Consider the following 23253-nt stretch of genomic DNA (forward strand, 5'->3'; position numbering starts at 1 on the left):
TTGCCCTTTTCTATTTTAAGATAAAAATTAAAGTAAGAATGGACAAATGATTCGAATTAACTTACTAGGGAGTGAGAAAAGCCAGTCAAGAGAAATGGTGATATTTAGGCTGCTTTGGTAAAACTGAGGGAGAGATTTATAAGCAAACCTGAGATGTCTCTAACCATTTAAACATGACTGTCACATACTAAGGAAAGTAGAGCAGAGAGAGAGAGAAAGAGAGAGTAAAACTGTTGAAACGAACATGCATATATCCACAGCAGAGTCAGGAAACAACCCTTTTACATGGTTCTACCACAATCTGATTGAGATCCTGAAATTACAGTGCAGCAAAACTATCCATTCTATAGACCAGGTCACTGGGAGGGGTGCTTGATCTATTCACATAGACGAGACTGCATTTTCTTCCACGTGTAATTGCAACCGACTATCGGTACCTAGACTCCAGGTCTAGCTCATGGCTGTATATTCCTTGGTTGTGACCAGGAGGGCCAAAAGGGTGAATCTGCTTTGAATTTGCTCGGAGCTCCATTTCTATTAGCCTCTGGAACGCTTCGGGAGGGGTACCGCCTGCACAATTCATAATTCAATCACAACAAACTGCATAAATATCCTCATCTTAGATTACGCCTAAACTCTATGATATTAGATTCATTCATAACAATCTACAGCAAGCAAACAACAGCATTTACTTCGTCAAGTTAAAAACAACTTAAGGGCTTCGTTCTAAGAATTGGAAACTTAGATTCTTTGAAGTTTTACTCTCTCTCAGATCACTAATAGAATATAAATAAACAAATAAATAATGCTAAAAAATAAATTGCTCTTCTAACAGAATGAATATCTCAACAAAGCAGGCACGGAAAACAATTAATTTCTGGGTCCATGAAGTGGGGTCAGTAGATATGAGGTATATCCATAACTACTACAAGCTCATTAAAACAACAAAATGAAAAAAACAAAACAGTTTTTACCTGGCATCGGCACTCCACTGCCGCCAATGTTTGGTAAGCGGGGCCCAAAGGGGAGACCTTGCATTTGATTCATTTCCTGGACAAAACCAGTCGGTTGGTTGCCATGATGGGGAACTGGACCACCCCTTGCAAACTGAGGATGGCTGCCTGGCATTTGCATCTGATGCAACATTGGGTGTTGCGGAGGAGCAACGTCAAATCCAGAAACCCTAACATTGGGATTGTGATGGAAAGACGGCCGAATCATAGGTGAAGAGAGTTGGTGATTAACTGGAGAATCGTGACCAAAAGTGCGCTCTGGACTCAGGAACTTCAGGTGGGAGCTCATGTGAGCAGGATGTGATTCCAAGTGATGATACAATGGCCTTGGTTGGGTAATTTGTGGAGGCTGAAAACGTTGAGATGATTGCTGCTGCAACTGGAGATTATTAGGATAGGAAATATCAGGTCCCCTTTGTTCATACGAGTTGTGTGGAAAGGGAATGCCTTCTGAACCTACCATGCTTTGCTTGTCTTTAATAATACCACCAAACACTGCCAGTTTCTCTGCTATGTTGATCGGTGTACTTGAAGAACTGTTTACACTGTTGATTGAACCACCGCCTGGCATTATTGGGAGCAACCTGGGATCGCGAGTATCACCTGCAGAAATAAAGTTTTCTTCTTCAGGCAGTTGATATCCAGCATTCCTTTCAAATCCACCACGTTTGTTGAGCGATTCAGTTTGACGCTTTGGTGAAGATATTCCAATTGAAGAATCGCCGACGCCAAGCCAGTTATCAGCCCCACTAAATTTTGCAATCTGTCTATGGTTTGAAGAGACATTATAGTCATGAATTGGTCTCTGAAGCTCGGTATTTTCTACTGTTGAAGAAGAAATATCATTGTCTCCAATGGTAAAAGGAAATGCATGAGCCTCTGGGGCATCAACTCGAGCAGAGCCAGTAGAGCCTCTTTGGACAGAAACAGGGGCTCCAACCGACTCTAGCTCCTTCATGAAAGCAGTTCCAAAGAGGGCTTCCAGAGTGAGTGTCTTCCCCAAATTACCATTTTCTTCCTCTTTAGGCTCATTCATCACTGTGGCCCTATCATGTTCCTGAGAAACTACTTGTTTATCAGCCAAGTTGATATTAACAGGGCTAACAACTGTATTAGTTTGGTCCGAGCTCTTTTGCAACATTGAGAGCAGGTGTAGAGAAGCGTGATTATCAGCATGTCCACTTGATTGTGCAATATCTCCTCCAGCAGAGGTCCAGCTTTTCATGTGTGGCTGTGTGTTGGTAGTCTTTGTACCATATTCAGACAAGATAGATTGTTCAAGGTCTTCACAGGTAAGAACAGTTGGAACAGCATCCTCTTTGCTGTTACTGCATGCTTGATCAGATATCCCATTAGCTGCAGCTGGAATGTCAAGCTTCACCATATTAGATTTTTTATGGACTAAAAGGAGAAATCATGTGCAGTAGCTGCTTCTGAAGCATAAAGTTAGTACTTGCCTTTATCACTGCCGACTATTAATGACAGTAAATCTTTCTGCCCTGCAGATGAGACATCATCAGCAGCCTTTGCTTCTGTAATATGTGCTAGAGGAATTAGAGCCACAAAAAAAATAAAAAGCAAAATGAGAATTTCTGCTACCATTCAATGTTTAGCACATGTTACCTTCCTCAGAAAACCATTGAGCAAACTTCGATGAGTTGGCGGACTTTGGGCTCCATCTATCATCAGGTTTATTATTGTGAAGCTATATAAGAACAAAATTGATGAGACATCAGCGATCAATACAATTCATCAGAAGGAAAGGATGTGGAAAGGCTTGATAGAATGGAAGCACGAGAAGAACAGCAGCAAAAGTTCAAAATACCCTCATCATTGACCAGCTAATATCAAACCATAGGAATGTCTCTCTAGAACAAAAATGCAGCTCCTAGAACAAGTTTAGTCTCAAGTGAGCCTGTGGTAAACATCACATTGAGGTTTACAGCAGAGGGTGCACGAAGTACTCCCCTAAACTTCACTTGCTCTCTTTCATAATATCGCTAATTATAGTCATCCTCAGGGTGGCACATTTGATTTGAATACTTGGACCTAATCTAATCATTATTGGACCCCAACTACGTCGATGATGATTACAGATAGATGGGATACCATATTAACAAAATATCCCTATTTAAGAGGCAATTCATGTTATTTCGGATTTTGGAAGAACTTATCCGGAATAAAAAATTCATATGCCAATATATATTTTTTTAAAAACTACTCTGGTGCAAGTTTCCAGGCCCACATTGAGCAGTGACATTCATCAATCTGGTAAATAATACTACACATCTGTCTGGACAACTCATAGCCGTCTTTATCAATTAAAATTAGCTAAACTAACGTCAAATAAAATAATCAATGAAGTTATAAGAAGATAACTGTTTTCAAGTGTCAATGGGAATAGTGTAATCAGGAAGACTGATTTAAGTAGCAGGCACATCGGCAAGGCAGAAGCACAGTCTCATAGAGCAAGGGCTGGGAGCAGGCACTCGTTGAAGATAAATTTATTTAAAACTTCAATTACCTCAACTGAGCTGGAGTGGCCATCATTTTTCGTAGATAATGTGCTACCAAAAATCTTTTCTAAAATTGATGTTGAATGACTTCTGCTAGAATCACAAACGGTTTTATCCTCCAATCCCTCAGCATTGAGATTGGCAAAATTGGGATCATCCAGCGTTCCATGAGTCTGTAAGGGACTGGAAATGCGGAACAATTGATCTTCTATGGCAGTTTGCTTAGGCCCATCTAAACTAACATGTACGTTTACATGTTCCCCCTTATTCAATAGGAGTGTTTGCTGTGTCTTATCTGTGGGCTGCCCGCCAACTAGACTGATTTCTTCAGAGAGCCGACTCTCAAGACCATGATTAGCATTTTGATTCAGGTTGGGGTCAGCATCTGCAGCGCTCTCACTTGTTACAGGCTTTAACACCTGTAAAAGTATAAGATATCTGAGCAATTTGAACATATTGAAAGTATCTTTGCAAAGGGATCCTGATGTAGCAATTGACTATAATGTAAAATGAGATTTTAAGAACAGTGAATTCATCAGCAATAGAGCTGAAGACAGATAAAGTGCCAGGACCCTCCATGCATAGAGAAGGGTTTCCTTTCTGAATTGGAGCAAAAAGATTACAGTGTGTAGTGTATGTCTTACGAACAATGATATTGTGTCTACTGCTTTGCAGAACAGTTTCTCACAGGGTGTGTGTGAAATTTTTTAAAATCACAAAATAGAATTGAGTTGATGCAAGTCTGTTGCTCCTAGGTTAAAGAGCATACATCCATTACCCAACAAAAATAGATGAGTGTACCTCTGACAGAGAAGGATGAATCAACGATTTCAAGCCAGCGCTTTTTTCTAGGGGATTGGTTTTAAAACCTGGTGGAACAAGCGGTCTTGATGCAGGAGCTTGTGAAGATAAAGATGATTTTTCTGAGTCATTGCTTAAGGCAGGAGTTACAGCAGAAACCTCTAATTCATTATTCCTGACAAAAAGCCCCTTTTCCTCTTTGCTATCTACCAAACCTTCACAAAGGCTTAAGACATCGCCAACTTTGCTTTTCCCTGAATTAATTTGTTTCTCCTGTAGAGCTTTATGTTGTTCCTTTCTCATCATCTCAAAAGAGGCTGAAAAGAAGTTACATTAAAGATATAGAAACAATTAGGAACAATGAGTTTGGAATAACTAATATAGGAATTAGGAACCACAAACACCTCCCATGAGAATGAATGAATACCTCTTCTCCTTCTCTCCTGCTCTGCTCTATCTTCATTAGTAGACTCGATTGAGCCAAAAGTCTCATCATTGAAGGCATCGGTATCCTTTCTTGAATGAGGTACTGCCTGAATAAAGTTGCACAATGAAGTATTTCAGTGAGAACTTCATGCATTTCATATCACTGCACGTGGACTGAGTACTATGTTTTAAATAGAGAGAGAGAGAGAGAGAGAGTGAACACATTGGGGAGACTAAAATACAAAAAATGCTGCGGGCTAACAGAACTTCATTACAATCTACATTGTTTAGTTGACCTTGTAAGGACGCGGAGGATGATATGGTTCACTGCTTCTGCTTAGTTGATTTTGCTCATTTGGTCGCACCTTAGCCGCAGAGATCCCAGCAGAATATCCAGATGGTCTTGGAAATGAACCGCTCCCAAGCAGCCCATCATGCTCAGGAGTCTGCCAAGGACGTCGAGATTGATTTCCAAAACGCTTCCCAGAATCTACAGAAAAGGGTGAAAAACAAATCAAATGTAGTGAGGGAAAAAATGATACAAGGGATTCCAGAAGATATAATTCACAAAATAACCTGAAGGAAGCCAAGCACTATACAGAAACTCGGTATATCTTACTTAACAAGACACAGTTTTTCCCATGTGTGCGCTAAGCATAACATAAAGCACAGACACAATATCAAGAAAATATATTATTTTTTTTCTCAAAATTTCATAAAAATAGGCCCAAGAAAATGTGATGAGACTGGTGTGATCCCAGTCCACATGTACATTCAATGTACAAACTTAAGTTTGAGTGGTTGCATAGTTCATTAGGTGCTGCCATCTTTGAATGCAACACATAGCCAGAGGGGGGAGGGGGGAATCATATAAGATTCAGCCACTGTTGAAACTCCAACCAAACAGAATGAGTATATATTACTCCCTCCGTCCACGAAAAATTTGCCACAATTTCCTTTTCAGTCCATCCACAAAAAATTTGCCACATCCATTTATAATAGTAGGATCCATACAACTCACCATCTTATTAACCTTCTATTCCCCATTTAAAGTGGGACTCTTACTCCAATCACAACACTACCAACCATTTTATTAAAACCCGTGCAGTCCACAATGTGGCAATTTTTTTGTGGACGGAGGGAGTACTAGTTAATGTTAATGTTAACTTAGAATTTCATACCAATGCTTACTTTTTATTTAGTTTTTGGGATCATTTAAGGCAGCAGACTTGACTCGTCATTAAGAAATCTTAGACATTATTTTCATCCAAGGGCAAGAACTGCTGAATCAGCTATGAGTAAAAGGAGATAAACTGAAGTTATTGCTATGAGTAAAAGGAGATAAACTGAATCGGCTAACAATGATTTTGGTTTTGAATCCTTCACTTCAACTAGACCTTCCTACTAATCAAAATAACATACATGTGTCAAGCCTGCAGAAATGTTAAAGATAACCTGAGTCCTTGTCAGACTGAGAATCACTGTCTCGATCACTGCGGGCAGAAGAACGGCTATCCCATTTCCCATAAATGCCTCTAGAGTATGTACTAGTATCCCCCCGAGTAGGAGGTGATGAGGAATACTCATTCCTTCTGAAACCTTGGTATGGCAAGCTCCCAGGAATTCTTGTTCGATCAGGTAATTTCAACAGTGCTTCTTCCATTTCACTGTCAAAAAACCAACAGGTGAGCATACTAAAAAATTGCAGGACACTTCTAAATATATCAAAGATGCCAAGCAAGCAACTCAATAAACTGCCTGGCAACAAAAACAACACCACTGATATCACAATAACTTCTTCGGGAGGCATTCTCTATAACATTATCAATCGAACATCATTTACCTTGACAGTGATTCATCAAACCCGCTCGGCAACTTCTTGCAGATATCCGAAGTGCTGATCGACAGTAGAAACTCTCTTGAATAGGATATTTTTGGCTTCCTAAAATCACCAAAACAGCACTTTTCTTCATCTAACATCAATAAAGGCGTATCAATTGCAGAAAGATAAACAAACTTGTGTAACAAAAGATTACGTTGAAACATCTTCATGAGTTTCAGAACCCTCGTCCAAGGACCTTCTATCTTCATCTTGTGAGCTCATTCTGCTGCCCCCAATAAAATCTAACTTCCCCAAAAAGCAACCACCGCAGTCTAAATCGTACAAATTTATCCAACCTCGCCGCGACCTGATTTAACCATGCACACACCAAACAGAACAAATAACTCAAATCAAACACACCAATTTTAAATCTTCCCAAACTCTAACTCTCCCAATTCATTGAGCTGATCCAACACGTACCCAAGTCAATCTAACATTCAAGCTAAAATTCAGTTGATTGATCCAGCTCAATCAAAATCCATGCCCTAATCGCACCAAAATCCAATGCTAAACAACAGAATTTAACCACGCGTTCGCCCCCAATCCCAATATACTAAAAACTCGAAATCCCTCGAGAAATGTTGCAACCTTCGCTTCCTCTACCGCCTAATCTAGCCAAAATCTCTCTGTCTTAACATGGATCGAGATACAGCAATGAAAATTGGAAAAGAAAAGTTAGGGTTTAAAATCCTAGCAAATTTGTTTTCCTATTATCTGATCAACCATCTCTTCGCAGAGAGAGATACATCACGCACATATAGGTATTTCAACTTACGCATATAAAACCATACACATACATATATATATATTTGTATCTATACGTGTGTGCGCGTATATCTATATATATTTTTTGTTTGTGAAATGGAAAATGGGAGAGAGACGCTATAAATTTGAATTTTGAGAAACAAGATGGAAAAAAAACGCTGCGATAAAATAAAACGCCATTACAGAGCACCGGAAATAAGAGAATTCTTCACGCACTGTGTTTTGAAGTTACAGCACGCGCCAGTTTCAGTGGTGGATGATGTGGGCTCTGGTTTCCCGATTGGTGCGTGTTGTTACTGCTTCTTCTGCGAGCGGTAAAATGAGGCATCAAATTAGACAGGAAAAATCTAGGAAGCTGTTTGGATAAATGTTGAAATATTTGGAAATCATAGTAATAGTGCAATTTACAACAAACAACACAATGATTAAGCATAATTCTGTATGAAATTCAGAGATTAGTCTTGGGTAAATTTCTTTGGAGATGATACCAATGATTTAGTCAAAATTTAACACCAATGATTTTATTAAAATTTAATTAAGTAGGGTTATTAACAGTGACGTAGCCAGACTTTTTAGCTAGGGGGGCCAAATACTCTCTTCGTCCCAACTAATTTAATCAATATTTATTTTTGGACCATCCCAGCTAAATTTATTTCAATTTTCTAATCTGGAATAAATATAAACAAAAAACTTCTAATCACTTATTCATTTTATTACCAAATACACTTATTTTGATGGAAAAACATAGAAAAAAATATATTTCATCCATTTTCCACCATTTTTACATGTTTATTATGATGGAAAATTTTCTCTGACCAGTGTGAAATATTTTATCAGGCGAGCTTTTCACTCATTTTCTCTCCAATATTAGATAATATTATTCTAAGGTATGGGTGTGAAAATATTTTTCAACATTTTATCATCTTTTCATCTCTAGCAAAACATATGATAAAAAAAAGGAGAAAAATATTTTCTCACATTTTCTTATTTATATATCATTTTCCAACCTTAAAACACTAATTTTACAATCGTTCAATAGCTTATCTCTTACACGTAGAGAAAAATTGGGATTATTACTAAAATAAGAATATTTATGTATTTATTTAATATTAAATATAAAATTACTAAAATACCCCTAGTGTTTTTTGAAATTTCCAGGGGGCCCAGTGCCCCCACTGCCCCCCTCTGGCTACGTCAATGGTTATTAATTTCCTAGCCCAATATTTGGTCGATGACTCACTCATAAATTAGCTAAGCAAATAATGCACACTTAAATTTGCGAGGTGCTAAGAAAGTATTGGTCGGACCTCAGGCCAAGTAGATCAACTTTGATAAATCATCGATTTCTTTTAGCCCAAATACAACACTTGGCAAGATGATGAAGGTTGTTAACTCGATATTTATTATGCATTAATGGAGACTCTAGTTTGACTACCTTTGCGACCGTACCTAGAAGAAGCTCGGTATATGGTTCTCGGCTTGTGCAAAGAGACATTGATTATCCATACTTACGCTATGACGTGTTTCAAATTGTCCGCAGGGCTGTGTACGGACATGAAGTAATTTTTGGTAGAGAGATTCTGATGAAGGGAAGAAACTCTTGATGGAATTTCTTTTGGCTTTCAGAATCAAGCTATGTTAGCTAAATAAATCTGGAGGCTTATCAAATTTCATAATTCTCTTTTGGTGAGAGTTCCCAAGGGATATTATGGATGATAAAGTCACCTCGATCTTTGACAGGAAGGAAGTTGATATGGTTTAGGGGGATGTAAGAGTCTCATATCTCATTGACAAGGATCAACCCACACCCAATAAGGAATCCTCTCTATCCAACTTCCTAATTCTTGCTACTGACGAAAAGTAACGGTACTGTGTGAAGTTTGTATCCACAGAGATGTCCCTATGGTGGAAGACGTTTTATCTTCCACCAAGGTTCGTCATTTTGCTTGGCGCTTCCGGTGGATATCAACCTTACCCTTCACCATGTGCTTACTTTGGGCATATGTTCTTGGTGCAAAAAATCCTGGTTTTGTTAGGCATTCATGGAAACGTACCCTTTTTTGGTATATTATTAGTAATATAGATTGGACTTTTAAGAGCCCAAAATTGTTATATTAAATGAATGTTGTTAATCTTGTTATATTAATGATTTAGTGTTATTTGCTCAAAATGAGATTGACTTAAATTATTTGCTTTATTATTTATAATTTTATTATTATTATTATTATTATTATTATTATTATTATTATTATTATTATTATTATTATTATTATTATTATTATTATTATTATTATTATTATTTAACTATTAATATTATATTTACTCATTAAGTTGATAATATTGTTATTATACAATATTTGAAACCAAATACTAATATTTAAATTAACATGATTTTTTTTGTACCGATTAATCCAACTCATATATAATGACATTTTGATATTTTTACATAGTTTCAAATTTTAAAAACAATAAAATACATCGTGACCCATGCATCGCACGAGAGGACGTGCTAGTTGTAGAGGTTAAATCTACAATTGAGGATGATGTTTGTACGTCCGGATCGATTGGGCACTAGCAACTTGTCAACACAATAACATGTAAGAGCCCTAGGTTGAGCACCGGGAGGGGGTGTCCATCGTAGAGCCTCCGACGCTCAAGTTAGTAACGTAATAGAAAAATAAAATGGCAAACAAAATGAAATAAGAGAGAAAGATGGATTGGAATGAGTGATTATTCTAAGGTGTCAGCGACGTCAGAGGGTGGAAACGGTGACGGCGGGATGTGATAATGGACTGTTGGAGGCGGAGATAGACCAGGTTGGCTATTTCCGACTTAGAAGAGTAATGAGCGTGGTGGCAGAAGTATAGAGTATTCAAGAGATAGATAGTCAGACGGATTTCTGTCTCCTCTTTATGACCTAGTCGGGCTGTTTATATAGTGGACATCCAGCTGCTAGGGTTTCTGCAGTTTGACCTCATCCAAACCCTTCTCTCCTAGGGGTTGCGATTTGGACGGAATCATAAAGATTCATCCTCTGACTATGTCAGCTTGGCGGAAGACGCCTCTTAAGGTCGACGGTTAGGTCTTTGTGACTTCGTCAACTAGGTGGATGGTAACTCTTGGGCCGGATGTGATATATCCGGCTTGGTTGTCCATTCCAATTGATCTATAGTTTTTTAGGCTAGATGAATCTGTTGACTGATCGGGCCTTTTAAGGTCGTGCCAAATTGACGAGCTAGCTTTGACGGACTAGCTTGATGGGCTCGAGCTGAGTGTGAATTATTCAACCTGACTGTTTAGAACTTTAGACAAACTGGACTTGAAGTGGAATGGTCAATCTGGGTCGGCCCAGATAGGTCTTGCAATAAGTATAACTGGACTTATCGGGCTGGGCAAACAAGTTTAAGTAATTGGGCTAGCCTCGTTGTCGATCCAAGTTGGTTCGAAGCTAGACGGACCGAGTTGCTTGACTCATTTTTCCAGCTTGGAATATTAATTGGGCTTGAGCTAAATTGACGAATTTTGCTCACCACAGTTGATTTTTTATTTATAAAAATTGGTTTTAACTTTCGACTTTCACCTTTTACCATTTTAATCCAACTTTTGTACCTACTATTAGAGGCATCTTAAGGATATGTGTATTAAAATAGAAGCTTCACACATATTAATCTAACGTGGATATATGATCATTATCAAGTCAACGTGGAAAGGGTGATTTTAATAATATAAATCTTCGACTAATACAATGTGTACCCTGCTCGAATATCTTATTAGAATTGAGCTCATTATCATGACCATCTATATAATATATAATAACAACCCCGTATGCCGTATATAGTAACTTCAATTCAGCCAAAAGTTTAATTTCCAATTCTGGAAAGTTTAAAATCCGTTCATTAATTTGTGATATGTTAGATTAGAATTAATAAACCACTTGGTAAAGCTTAACATTCAAACCTAGATCTAAATGAGTGAAGAGGGCGCTCGAATTAACCTGTGTGATTGAGAATGGAAAGGAAACTTGCAGACGAAGAACTTGTAGATTTCTTAAGATATTCTCGCGTGTGTCTAACGATGGATTACATGAGGTATTTATAGAATTACATTAGGGCGAAGGGTAAAAAAGACTTTACAGGTCACTCACGTACTCCACATGCGGTGTACGATCATGAATCACTATCTATCAAAAAGCTTTTCTAACTAATTTGCAGCTTTATGATGAACGTGTGGTCCTCCCGCCAACACTGGTTGCTTCCGCCCTTCGTCTGCGCTGACTTCATCCAAATGAACTTTCGTCTGCGCCGACTTCGCCTGAACGAGCTTTCATCTGTGCTGACACTCATACAAGACGTAATTGAACCCTTCGTCTGTGCCGCCATTTGGTCTTATCTGCGCAGCCATCCTTTTAGTCCTTGCTCCAGCTAGGAATGCTTCATTTTCTAAGTCTTCTTCAGGCATTACCTTGAGGCCGAACCGCCCTTTTTAGTCTGCGTCGACTTTCGTCTGCGCCGCTGGATCCTCCACTCTGGTTACTGGGTAATGTATCTACGTTCTTTAAACCAAGTGTGCCTAAAGCCAAAGTCAGCGCTGCTGACACTCATTTCCGTGTCCCTATGATGATCCAATATTTCCCATGGTTAGTAATTTCTTGATAATTGAGTTAACAAAATCCCGCCTTCTAGAATAGAATAGCTGATGAGATCCTTACTCCTCATCAGCTACTCCCACCTAGTCTATGAAAAGAAGTCTTTTTTCTTTGAATTTTCGTAGCTCTACAAGGCTTTTGACGCATTCCCATCAGCGCATGACTTTTTCCTTTTAATGATGTCTCCTCATTTAATGACTGACACATTCACTATTCCCCGTAAGTGCCTTTTCGCAGCCCCTGGCACAATCTAAGCCCTCCGTTTTTAACCGTCGTTTCGTGACGTAATCTGGGCCCTTCCTTTTCTGCACGCATATCAACCCTAATGATTTCCCCCTCTTTCGTCCCTTTGAATTCCCCTCTTTATAAATACCTGTCATCCTCTTCTTCCTTTCTTCTTCTTTTTCCCTTACATTCTCTGGTGTTTCATCCCTTCCTCAGCCTCTCTCTCTCTTTCGCCGGTCGCTCCCCTTCCTCTCCCTACTTTCCCCGCCGCTAAGTTTGACCCGGGTACCCATTCTCTCCCCCTTCTGGTTTATAATACTTTAATCTTTTTCCGACGATCTTTTCATCATCTCCCTTTTTCCACTTTATCTTAACCCTTCTTCAAAGCTCTGTATAATCCATGGCTGCCGCGGGATCCGAACTTCCCCAGTCTACCCTTAATGTCCGGGTCATGAAAATGGTGAGGGACGCCATCCGCATCGACATTGCCGATCCAGACTTTAAGATCTGGATTCAGAATTCGGCTGATCCTGACTCCAATATGCCCGACACCCGTCGGGGCATTGATCCTGGCGTCATTCCGATCTGGGTGCATCAAATTGATGCAGGGTTGCGAATCCCTCCTTCCCCTTTCTTGCTTGATGTATGTAATCGATACGGGATCCCTTTTTTCCAACTCTCTCATTCATCTATTCGTCGGGCCCATTTATTGCATATAGTATGTGCCGCTAACTATTATCCTTACATCGCCGCCCTATTCCATAAGACCCATGTCTTGAAAAGGACCGGATCCCACTATAATTTCACTTCCAAATCCGGGGGCCATATGGCTTTTATGAATAAGCTGACCTCCTTAGACAAAAAATTTCATGATAAATATTTCTTTGTCCAAACCCTTCATGGCTCATGGCCAGACATTATCGGTGCCGACGCCCAAATTCAATGGCACCACACCAAGCATCTTACCCCTTGCGATTCCGGACGTGTTAATGATCTTGAGGATATCCTTCTGAAATAATTAGCTGAGGCCCGCAATGCTAATGTCCAGAAGGTGAAAGAACTAGTAACTAGGTCCTCTGTTTTAGCCGGCGCAGGCTTATTCTCCCGCTATCCTTTGTCCGCCGCGGGTACTAAATGTGTTATTGGTATTTCATATTGATGTTTGTTCTGTTCTGTGCCCATATTTGCGCTTTTTATCTCACTGGTGCTTGTGTCGTTTCCTGAAATATGTTTCTGATGTGTTTTTTATGTGGGTTAATTTGTGCTAGGTATGGATGCGTGGAAGACACCCGCGCATGGCGTCGTTGCTCGTTTCAACTTTACTCAAACATGAGCTAGCCCTTCGGCTCCAGCTGCGCAGACGGTTGGCAGTGCTGCCCAAGCCATTGCGGCAGCCTCTTCAGCGTCTCGTCGACCCCAGCCCATTCATTCCTCCCACAGTCCCCCTCAACTTCGTGATGAGGAGCTGGATGATGAAAATACAGGGGACAGCAGTCCCCTGATACAAAGGAAACGCAGGGGGGCTCCCACCAAAAAACAGCCCCAACAAAAGAAAAAAAGAGGACGGCGACGCCGGCTGCGCAGCCAGAGCCGATGCAACTAGCTTCGGAGGATGCCGACTCCTCTACCAGGATCCTTGCTTCTCCTCCCCGCCCTTTCGAAGGCGGAGTGACCTCTAGGGCGGGCATTGCCCCCCGTGCTCTTGCAGACTTGACTGGCGAAGAATGTCGGTCTCAGATGATCGCCCAAATTGCTCCCTCTGATCTCCAGGCTCGTGAGTATTTGGAGCGTCGGCAGATGGCCGACAACCTTGTGTTGATGATTGAAGCGGTAATGTAGTATTATCTATTCCCTTTATGTTGAATTTTATGATCGTCCCATTAATATTTCTTATACGTTGTCTGCGCAGGCTAGAGTTGAATGCCTGGCCTACTCTCGGAGCCTTCTCCGCGTCGAAGGCGAGATCCAAGAAAAAGACCGAGAGTTCCTGGCGGCGCTGGCTAGATGTACCAGCGCCAAAGAAGAATCTCGCCGTCTGCGAGAAGAAAATGAGAGACTAAAAGCCGAGAGGCTGTCTGTTGATGCGGAGCTGGCCCGAGTTCGGGAGGAGCTAGCGCGCGCGAACCGCGAAAAAGGGAAAGAACTTGCTGTGATTACTCAGGATTGTTCGCAGAAAATGTCCGCCCTTGAGAAGCAGATCGTGGCCAAGGAGAACCAGGCTTTCCGGCGCGGGACTGATCAATATCGGCTGCGCTATTTCCTCTCTTCGGAAGGTCATGAGTTTTTGCGCATTATCTTGATGGAGACCATCAACGAGTTCCTCCGCACCCCCGAGTTGCTAAATGTTGTGGCCCCGGCGCTGCAATGGCTTGTCAGGGAGTCGACCCATGTCACCCTCAACTTGACACAAGCCTCTCCTGAACAACGGGCTTTGTGTGAAAACGACGCGGTGCTGAATGCCGTTGACTCAGGTGGCCTCGGAGGAATTCTGGTATCAACGCGGATGCGCCGAGATCTCTAGAGTGGTGGTTCCCAATTGTAGACAAGGCTATTCGCCTGTTTGTGATGGGGTGCAGCGCTGATCCACTGCCCAAAGAGCCCTTCGTGAGGACACCCTACCTCGATGCTATTCGCTCCTGAATTCGATCAGTGCGGGGTAACTTCCCTGGTGGTGGGGTGTTCTACGAGCCTGCCCCTGTAGTTGAAGCGGCGCCGGCATCCCAGGCTCATGAGTCTGCGTAGCCTGATCCCTCTGATGGTCGTAGCAGCAGCAGTGCAGATGAGTCTCTGCAACTGGAAGATCCTCTGAACCCGACTCCCAATCCCTAGGTTTTTAGATGTTTCAATATTTTGATGTAAAAACTTTGAGTATCCTCCGGATGTTAAGTTTTTGCGACAGCAGATCGTTATGATGTGCTTGTTATCTGGATGAATGGATTTTTCTTATCTCTTTCCTCCGTGATACATTTTACTTTTTCTTGTCTTGCATGCTGCTCGTTATTTCCACACTGTGTATGCATAGATATTACTTAATATTAATAATTTTCCCATTGTTGATGTAAGAGAACATGTCAGGGTTGAATCATGCCTAGATGACAATTATGGTCGACTTTTTAATTAATGCTCCGTGCATCTGTGCATATTTGCATCCCCTAGTTTAGTAACGGAGCTTCGACTAATGGTTTATGCACTGCGTTTGTCCGCGCAGACTTGGAATGTTAGTCTGCGCAGACTTGAAATTACTGTCTGCGTTGCCTAGAGACTTGGATCATCGTGGTTCCCAATTCTTGCAATTTATGCCTTTGTCATACCATTCATGCCTAGCTTGTGCAATTTATGTCTTCATCGTGCAATTAATGCCTTAGATTTTGCAATTGATGCCTTCGTCGTGCAATTAATGCCTTAGATTTTGCAATTGATGCCTTCGTCGTGCAATTAATGCCTTGGATTTTGCAATTGATGCCTTCGTCGCTTTTTTATCTGCGCCGTCGTGGAGGCCTGTGTTAAAAATTACGCTGATCGAAACGATAATATGCAAGAGGCAAATGTTCCCTAAAACCATAGATCTTTATTGATGATGACCATGGTCCCAGACCTCATTAAAACCCCTGTGGGGAAAAAGAGTATCTGGTCTACATGGCGACATAACATATTTGAAATTTACACGTAGAATTTCTTGAGATGATTGATATTCCATGGCCTTGTGAGAGATCTCCCTTCTTGATCGGACAAGTGATAGGCTCCGCCCCCTAAGACTTCGGTGATAATATAAGGCCCCTCCCAATTAGCTTCAAATTTCCCAGTGGGCTTTAAAGCATCCGTACACTTGAGTACTAGGTCCCGTTTCTGGAGTCGGCGCTGCTTTACCTTCTTGTCATATCCTGCTTTGATAATACTCTTATATTTGGTTGCTCTAACTTGGGCCTCTTCCCTTTTTAAGTCTATCAGGTCTAGTTCGAGCCGGCGCAGCTCTGCGTTCTGCGCTGGGTCATATGCACAGATTCGATGTGATTCTAACCTTACTTCCGCAGGTATGACCGCGTTTGATCCGTAAACCAAAGTGAACGGAGCTTCTCCCGTTGCTGTTTTTGGGCTGGTGCGTAGTGCCCATAAAACCGTATCCAACTCATCTGCCCAACGTCCTCTGCTCCTTTCCAACCTCTTCTTGATACCCTCACAAATGGTGCGCTTGGCCAATTCCACTTGTCCATTGGCTTGTGGATGAGCCACTGAGACAAATCTTTGCCTGATGTCCATCCTTGAACAAAAATCCTCGATTCTTTGGTTAGTGAACTGAGCTCCGTTGTCTGATACTAGAACTCTGGGCACCCCGTATCTGCAACAGATGTTCTCCCAGATGAATTTTTCGATGGTGGCATCATCTACCCTTGTTACGGCCTTTGCCTCCACCCATTTTGAGAAATAGTCCACCGCCACTATCAGGAAGCACTTTCCTCCCAGCGCTGTCGGCAATTTGCCTACAATATCAATTCCCCATTTGTCGAAAGGGTGTGCCGAGTACATTATCCCCATTTCCTCCCCTGGGATATTAATTCTTGGCGCATGCCTCTGGCAGGATTCACATTTCTTTACGTAGGCTTTGGCCTCTTTGTCGACGCCAGGCCAATAAAACCCAGCTCTGATGATCTTCCTGGTTAGATCTTTGTACCCCGCGTGATTCCCACAGCAACCCTGATGAACCTCTTTTAAGGCGAACTCTGCCTCTTCAGGTGACAAACATTTAAGGAACGGATGTGTGAAAGACCTTTTGTAAAGTTGATCGCTGATCAGACAAAAATTCTCATATTTAGCATATTTTGCGGCGTCTCCCTCCATTCTTTCCCCTGTTCGTAAAAAAATGGATAATTGGAGCTCTCCAATCATTTCCAATTTCAACTGCGCAGACTTGGACCACTGAACCTTTTTTTGGCTCAAATAAGAGTGTGATCTCATCGCTCCATGTTTGTTCGACGGCGCTGGCGACCCTCGCCAATAAATCAGCTTTTTGGTTTTCCTCAGGGGGTACTTGTATTATTTCCAATTCTTCAAATTTTTTCTTGATTTGCTGTATCTGATCATAGTAAGTAGGGCTGTCAAAATGGGCCGAGAATGGCCCGGCCCGATGGGCCCGCCCGTAGTTTTGGCTGGGCTGGGCTAGGATTTTCAAGGCCCAAAAAAATCCGGGCCTCCCTGGCCCCGGCCCGGTCCATGCGGCCCGCGGGCCAAAAAGCCCGCCGGGCTTTCGGGCCCAAATCGGCCCGTCAGTATAGAAGGTGAAAATTTCAAAAATTTATATCTCCTCCCAAATCCCAATCGGCCAATCCCAATGGACCCAACCCAATCTAAGTCCATTTCTTCAATTGACGACAATGACGAGTCGAAGTCTAACTTAGGATTTAAATTAGCAATCAACAATCAATATTAAATTATTTTTACTTGAAAGATTTATTTATTTTTGGTTATTTTTGGTGGTTGTTATTTGATTCCAATTGATTTGATTACTGTATTAATTCATTTGTGAATAAATCGTTTTCATTTTTTGTTGTTTTTGCAATTAGTTTTTATTTTTGACTTGTATTCATATTGTTTACATTTAGTTTTAGTCATATTTGTTTACATTTAATTTTAGTCAATTACGTAATTTAGATGTAGATTGCTTAAGACCCTTTTTATTTCATCGAATTTGTCTTCAATTTTTTTTAAAATTTGATTTAACTTATTAATTTTTGGAACTATATATATATATATATATATATATATATATATATATATTAATTTATCAATTTTTGGCCCGTTTTGGCCCGTCCCGCCCGGCGGCCCGTATAGGGCCGGGCTGGGCTTCATTGTTCGAGGCCCGCTGAAATTTTGGGCCGGCCCGAGCCGGCCCAAAAAATTGCCTAGGCCCGCTGGGTTGGGCCGGCCCGGCCCGCAAGGCTTGACAACCCTAATAGTAAGCCCTCATCCTGTCATCTCTGACTTCACATTCACCCCTTAACTGATGTGCTACTAGTTGAGAATCGGTCTTGATGATGGCTGTATTTGCTCTGAGTTCTTTCAGGATGTGGGCAACCCTGATCACTGCCTCATATTCTGTCTCATTATTTGACAATTTATCCTCAAATTTGATCGCGAACTGGTAGGTTCCATCTTCCGGTGATTCAATGTATATTCCAACTCCACACCCCTCCTTGGTGACAGAGCCATCGACATGCGCTGTCCATGGTCCTCGCAGTGGCCACCTTGTGGTTTCTTGAATGAAATCGGCCAAGGCTTGCGCCTTGATGGTTGTGCGAGGTTCAAATATCACGTCATACTCTTCTAATTCGATAGCCCATTTTACCATTCTTCCTGCGAGGTCTGGTCTACCCAGAATTTGTTGAAAAGGCAGCGCTGTTCTGACAATTACTTTGTGTGATAGGAAGTAAGGACGCAATCTTCTTGCCGTGATCATGATAGCATAGGCTGTCTTTTCTGCTGCGGTATATCTAAGTTCGGCTCCCTGAATGATTTTGCTCACAAAGTATATTGGCTTCTGGATCCCCCTCTTCCTTTACTAGCACAGTACTCAACGATTCTACCCCCACTGAAGTGTATAAATACAATGGCTCTCCCGGTGTCGGCTTGGTTAAGATGGGTAGCTCCGTAAGGTAGCTCTTGAGGTCTTCAAAGGCTTGTTGGCACTCGCTGTTCCACTCGAACCGGCTCCATTTTCTTAGAATTTTGAAGAAAGGCAAACTTCTCTCCGCCGATCTTGATATGAACCGACTCAGCGCAGTTATCCTTCCGTTCAATGTTTGTATCTCTTTGATGTTTCGCGGCGCTGTCATCACCACTAATAGCGCGTATTTTACAATTGATATTTATAAACAATATATTTACTTTTTATTATATAGGGCAAAAATGACAACATTAATTTGTGATCTGTTTTCAAAAAAAAATTTGCGATATGTTAAGAGTAGAATCAATAAACCACTAATAGCGCGTATTTTACAATTGATATTTATAAACAATGGAGTATATTTGATTTTTAGAGGTGGACTTACGTGAGCGCCGCTTTAAGTCTGCGCGCACATGGTGAGCGCAGGTCTGGGTCGGGTTGGATCCCAGACCCGGATCCAACATATATATAAAAAAAAAAAAAAAAAACTGCAATGGATTTATACATTATATTACACCGTTAATGAAATAAATCCCAATAGAGCTGTTAGCTCATTTGGTTTAGGCGCTAGTTTACAAGCTCTAGGTCTAGTGTTCGAAGCATTTATTTTAGCGAAATTTTCTATTTTTTTTTTCCTGTAGTTTCTTTATTAAAAGGCGAGATTTTGTGTAGTTTCTTTCTTTTAAGTATGTAGTTTTTTTTTTTCTGTAGTTTCTTTCTTTTAATACTTGTAGTTTCTTTCTTTTTTCTGTAGTTTCTTTCTTTTTAAGTATGTAGTTTCTTTCTTTTTTCTATAGTTTCTTTCTTTTAATACTTGTAGTTTCTTTTTTCTTCTTCTTCTTTTTTCTTTTTCGTTTCAAATTTTTAATTATTTGCGCAAGAATAAGAGCTCGTCAAGGAGTCACTAATCTGTAGCAAAGTTTTGCTATCAGGTGGACATTACTTTCATATACATCAAATGAGTTTAATGTTACAATTGAACAAGTTATTCCGTTACAAAATCTTTGAACTAAAATCATTTCAATTGTTGTCTTGCCATAAATGTTTCAATTTTGGTATGATATCTATCTGATGTGTTATGTAATCGAATTCGGGTCCTGAGCAGTTGATAGCTATCCTGCTAGAGCTAGTGTACATGTGTGACCGTGTGTCATCGAGCGGGTTGGCCGGTCAGGTGTCCGTGAGAGGTGGCCACCTCTCCGGCACGCAAATTCCAGATATGATAGATTACAAGAGAACTTAGTCTGCAGACGAACTTTAAGAATCACAAATGAATTTAGTAAGCTTGGGCCTTTTAGCGAAAAACCCCCTTGATGTACTGTTTATGATGGCATGACAATTTAAATCTTTACGAAGCATGTTATATTCCATTATAGGCTTATGTGCCCACTGAGTACCTTTTTACTCAGCCCTGCATATATTTCTAAATGTGCAGGTTGAGCAGTAGCCGATGGCGATGAAGTGACGAGCATGATCTTCTTTTGTTTCGACGTTATGTTTTGAAAAACTCTTGGGTACATGTCTTCATACATGTAATCAGAAACCCTTTTTACTTCCGCTACGTACTCAAAGAAGTCTTATGTTATTTTGGCTAAGTCGGAGATATCCGAACTTACTAGTTCATTCGGATCATTGCAACTAAACCTCCGTTATATATATATATATATATATATATATATATATATATATATATATATATATATATATTAGATGTTCCCTTCGTTATCAATGAAAGGTACGATCCTTCTCTATTTATTCACTCCCTTTTTCTACTCCCGCTTCTTATCTCCCTCCCTTAGTCATGGTTTCCCGGTTTAATTATCCTTAATTAAGTCCGGTCGTGATATATTGTCATTGTCATCATTGAGACTATAAGCTCACTCAATACGAACTTATGGGATCTTTAGAAGCTCACGACCAGAGAGTAAGCAAATACAACAATCAACCTTTGGAGCAAGCATTTCAAGCCAAAGGAAATACTTCAAAAAAGTCTCCTCAACAAGGACGAGGAAATTCATCTCACGAAAACTTCTCGAACCGAGGGCGCGGAAGAAATTCTCCACAAGGAGGCAGAGGAAGAGGGAGGACATATTCTCTTCCTCACAACAAAAATCTGGTAATGCTAATCTCGAGTGCCTTGTTTGTGGTAAAAATAATCACGAGTCTAAAGATTGTTGGTGGAAATGCACTAGATGTAAAACTCCTAATCATTCTAATGATGATTGCTGGTTTAAGAAAAATGAAGAATACAGTGAAAAAAAGAAATGAGTAAATTTTTATGGCGGATGAAGAAGAAAATAAATTGTTTTCTTCTTTCATGGATGCTAGAAAAACTAACCACACTTGGTTTTTGGATAGCGGTTGTAGCAATCATTTGACAGGAAATCAGAAAGAGTTTCATCAACTCGAGGGTTTCACGTCACACGTCGAACTCGGTGACGGGAAACATGTCAAAATTGAAGGAAAATGAACTGTTGTTGTACACACCAAAAAGGTAACAAATTCATCCATGATGTCAATTACTCTCCTGATATATCTCAAAATCTTTTGAGTGTTGGACAAATGATGAAAAATGAATACAAGCTGGTCTTTGATGAGGGACAATGTGAGATTCTTAATAAAAAGACTGGAGATATTTCTAGTGTCAAGGTGACCTCAAACAACTTCTTTCCACTCAACTTGTCATCCACTAATGTTGCTTGGAAGAGTGCTACTCCGGACAATACTCGTCTTTGGCATTTGAGGTTTGGCCATCTACACCTCAAAGGTCTGCAACTTTTGAAGCAAAAAGACATGGTTGTTGGGCTGCCAAAAATCAAACTTAAAGAAGAGGTATGTGAAGGATGTGTATATGGAAAGATTCATCGGCTTCCTTTTCCAAAGACATCCTGGAGGGCTGATGCACCACTCGAGTTAGTGCATTCAGACATTTGTGGTCCTACAAAAACACCTTCGTTGGGCAATAAGAGGTACTTTCTACTTTTTGTTGATGATTGTACGAGATGACTTGGTTTTACTGTTCGCTAATATTTTCACCACGCCGCAAGTATACGGGTAGTTGTAATATATGGAAGCAAGGTCGTATCCCACAAGGATTAGTAGTTCAATCTAGTGATTATCCTAAGTCATTATGCTATAGCTATTTAGACTAAACAATAAGGTAATTGGTTTGATTATCTACTAATTACTTAACAAGTTCAAAGACAAATAAAATCAAATAAGCAAGTGGATTAATATGATGATTAAGACGATTTAGGGACTAGACATCAATAGATTAGTAATGGACCTCAAATTAGCTCAACATTAGTCTTGATATTGCCTATTATCTAGAGTGATCTCCCAACTAGTTCTAGCCCCCTCCCGGACGACTAAAACGGTAGATTACGGGTCATAGTTACCGTCCCCGGTTAACTTCTAACCTATAACTCCCAAAAGCACAACAAAGATCGATAAACTCTCACCCAACTCTCAACCTCCCGGTTTATTGAGTCGATATGTTTCAAACACCTAATCTATTGCAATTATCATCTCCCGATTCAAATTACAAATTAGAAATGCATAAAGAGTGGCCAACACTTCATACAAGGAATAAAACTAGGGCTTGAAAAGATAATGAAGAAGATATAATCAAAGACTAATAATGAGCATAATAATCAATTCATTACATCATCCATGAGCCTAATCCCCAAATCAAGGGGGGATTTTAGCCTATCATGCTTACAATCAAAACATCTAAATCAAAGAAATTCATGAATGAAAGAGAGAGTAAGAGGTGACAAATCCTATTAATGGGCTTCTTCAACCTTCTTCCTTCTCTCCTCTTCAATGCTCTTCAAAAATAGGTTGTTGGAGGTAGTAATGGAGGCTAGGGCTTTAATGTAGAGGATTGGGAGTGTATTGAATGTTGGGGAAGATGTGTTGATGATGAATCGGAGAAAGAAGGGAAAAAGGGGGGTTTTGGGGTCAAAAATCGCGTCAAGGCCCACCAAAGGGCGGATCCCGCCTTTTCCCCGCGGTCTTGGCCCGCGCCCGCGGTCCTCAAACGTGGGCAAAGCTCAGGGACCCGCGGTCCCAGGCCGCGGCTGCGGGTGGTGACCGCGGGGGTGCCCTGGGAGCTGGAGGATGAGGCCCGCGGTCCCGCCCCGCGGCCGCGGGTGGTGACTGCGGTCGAGTGGCTTTGTCGGCCCCGTTCTCCCTCGTCCAAGCTCTGATTTGGTCGCCGTTCGCTCTCGTAGATTCCTCTCGAGACGTACTTCAATCCCATGTCTTCAAAATCCTCTAACTAATCCTTTAATTATCCTGAAAATGCTCCAAAAACTACA

General features: G+C 40.8%; 1 protein-coding gene across 1 annotated transcript; it reads right to left on the reverse strand.

Moving 5' to 3' along the window:
- Nucleotides 1–225: 225 nt before the first annotated feature.
- Nucleotides 226–7563, reverse strand: LOC130999023 (uncharacterized). Its single transcript, XM_057924493.1, has 12 exons — nt 7059–7563; nt 6793–6945; nt 6600–6698; nt 6212–6423; nt 5053–5246; nt 4758–4863; nt 4331–4647; nt 3538–3948; nt 2637–2718; nt 2471–2545; nt 975–2375; nt 226–570 (listed from the first exon to the last, which is right to left on the reverse strand). Exons 2-12 carry the CDS (start codon nt 6858–6860, stop codon nt 428–430), a joined length of 3108 nt encoding a protein of 1035 aa, XP_057780476.1. The 5' UTR covers nt 6861–6945; nt 7059–7563; the 3' UTR covers nt 226–427.
- Nucleotides 7564–23253: the final 15690 nt, after the last annotated feature.

This window comes from Salvia miltiorrhiza, chromosome 8, assembly GCF_028751815.1.
Source record: "Salvia miltiorrhiza cultivar Shanhuang (shh) chromosome 8, IMPLAD_Smil_shh, whole genome shotgun sequence".
In the NCBI taxonomy this organism is placed as follows: Eukaryota; Viridiplantae; Streptophyta; class Magnoliopsida; order Lamiales; family Lamiaceae; genus Salvia; species Salvia miltiorrhiza.

Coding starts and splice junctions, on each gene's coding strand:
- LOC130999023 (XM_057924493.1), bottom strand. CDS start 6,860: ATGAGCTCACAAGATGAAGATAGAAGGTCCTTGGACGAGGGTTCTGAA. Junction 2,546..2,636: donor TCAATGGTTTTCTGAGGAAG/GTAACATGTGCT, acceptor CACATATTACAG/AAGCAAAGGCTGCTGATGAT. Junction 571..974: donor CAGTGGAGTGCCGATGCCAG/GTAAAAACTGTT, acceptor TGAATTGTGCAG/GCGGTACCCCTCCCGAAGCG.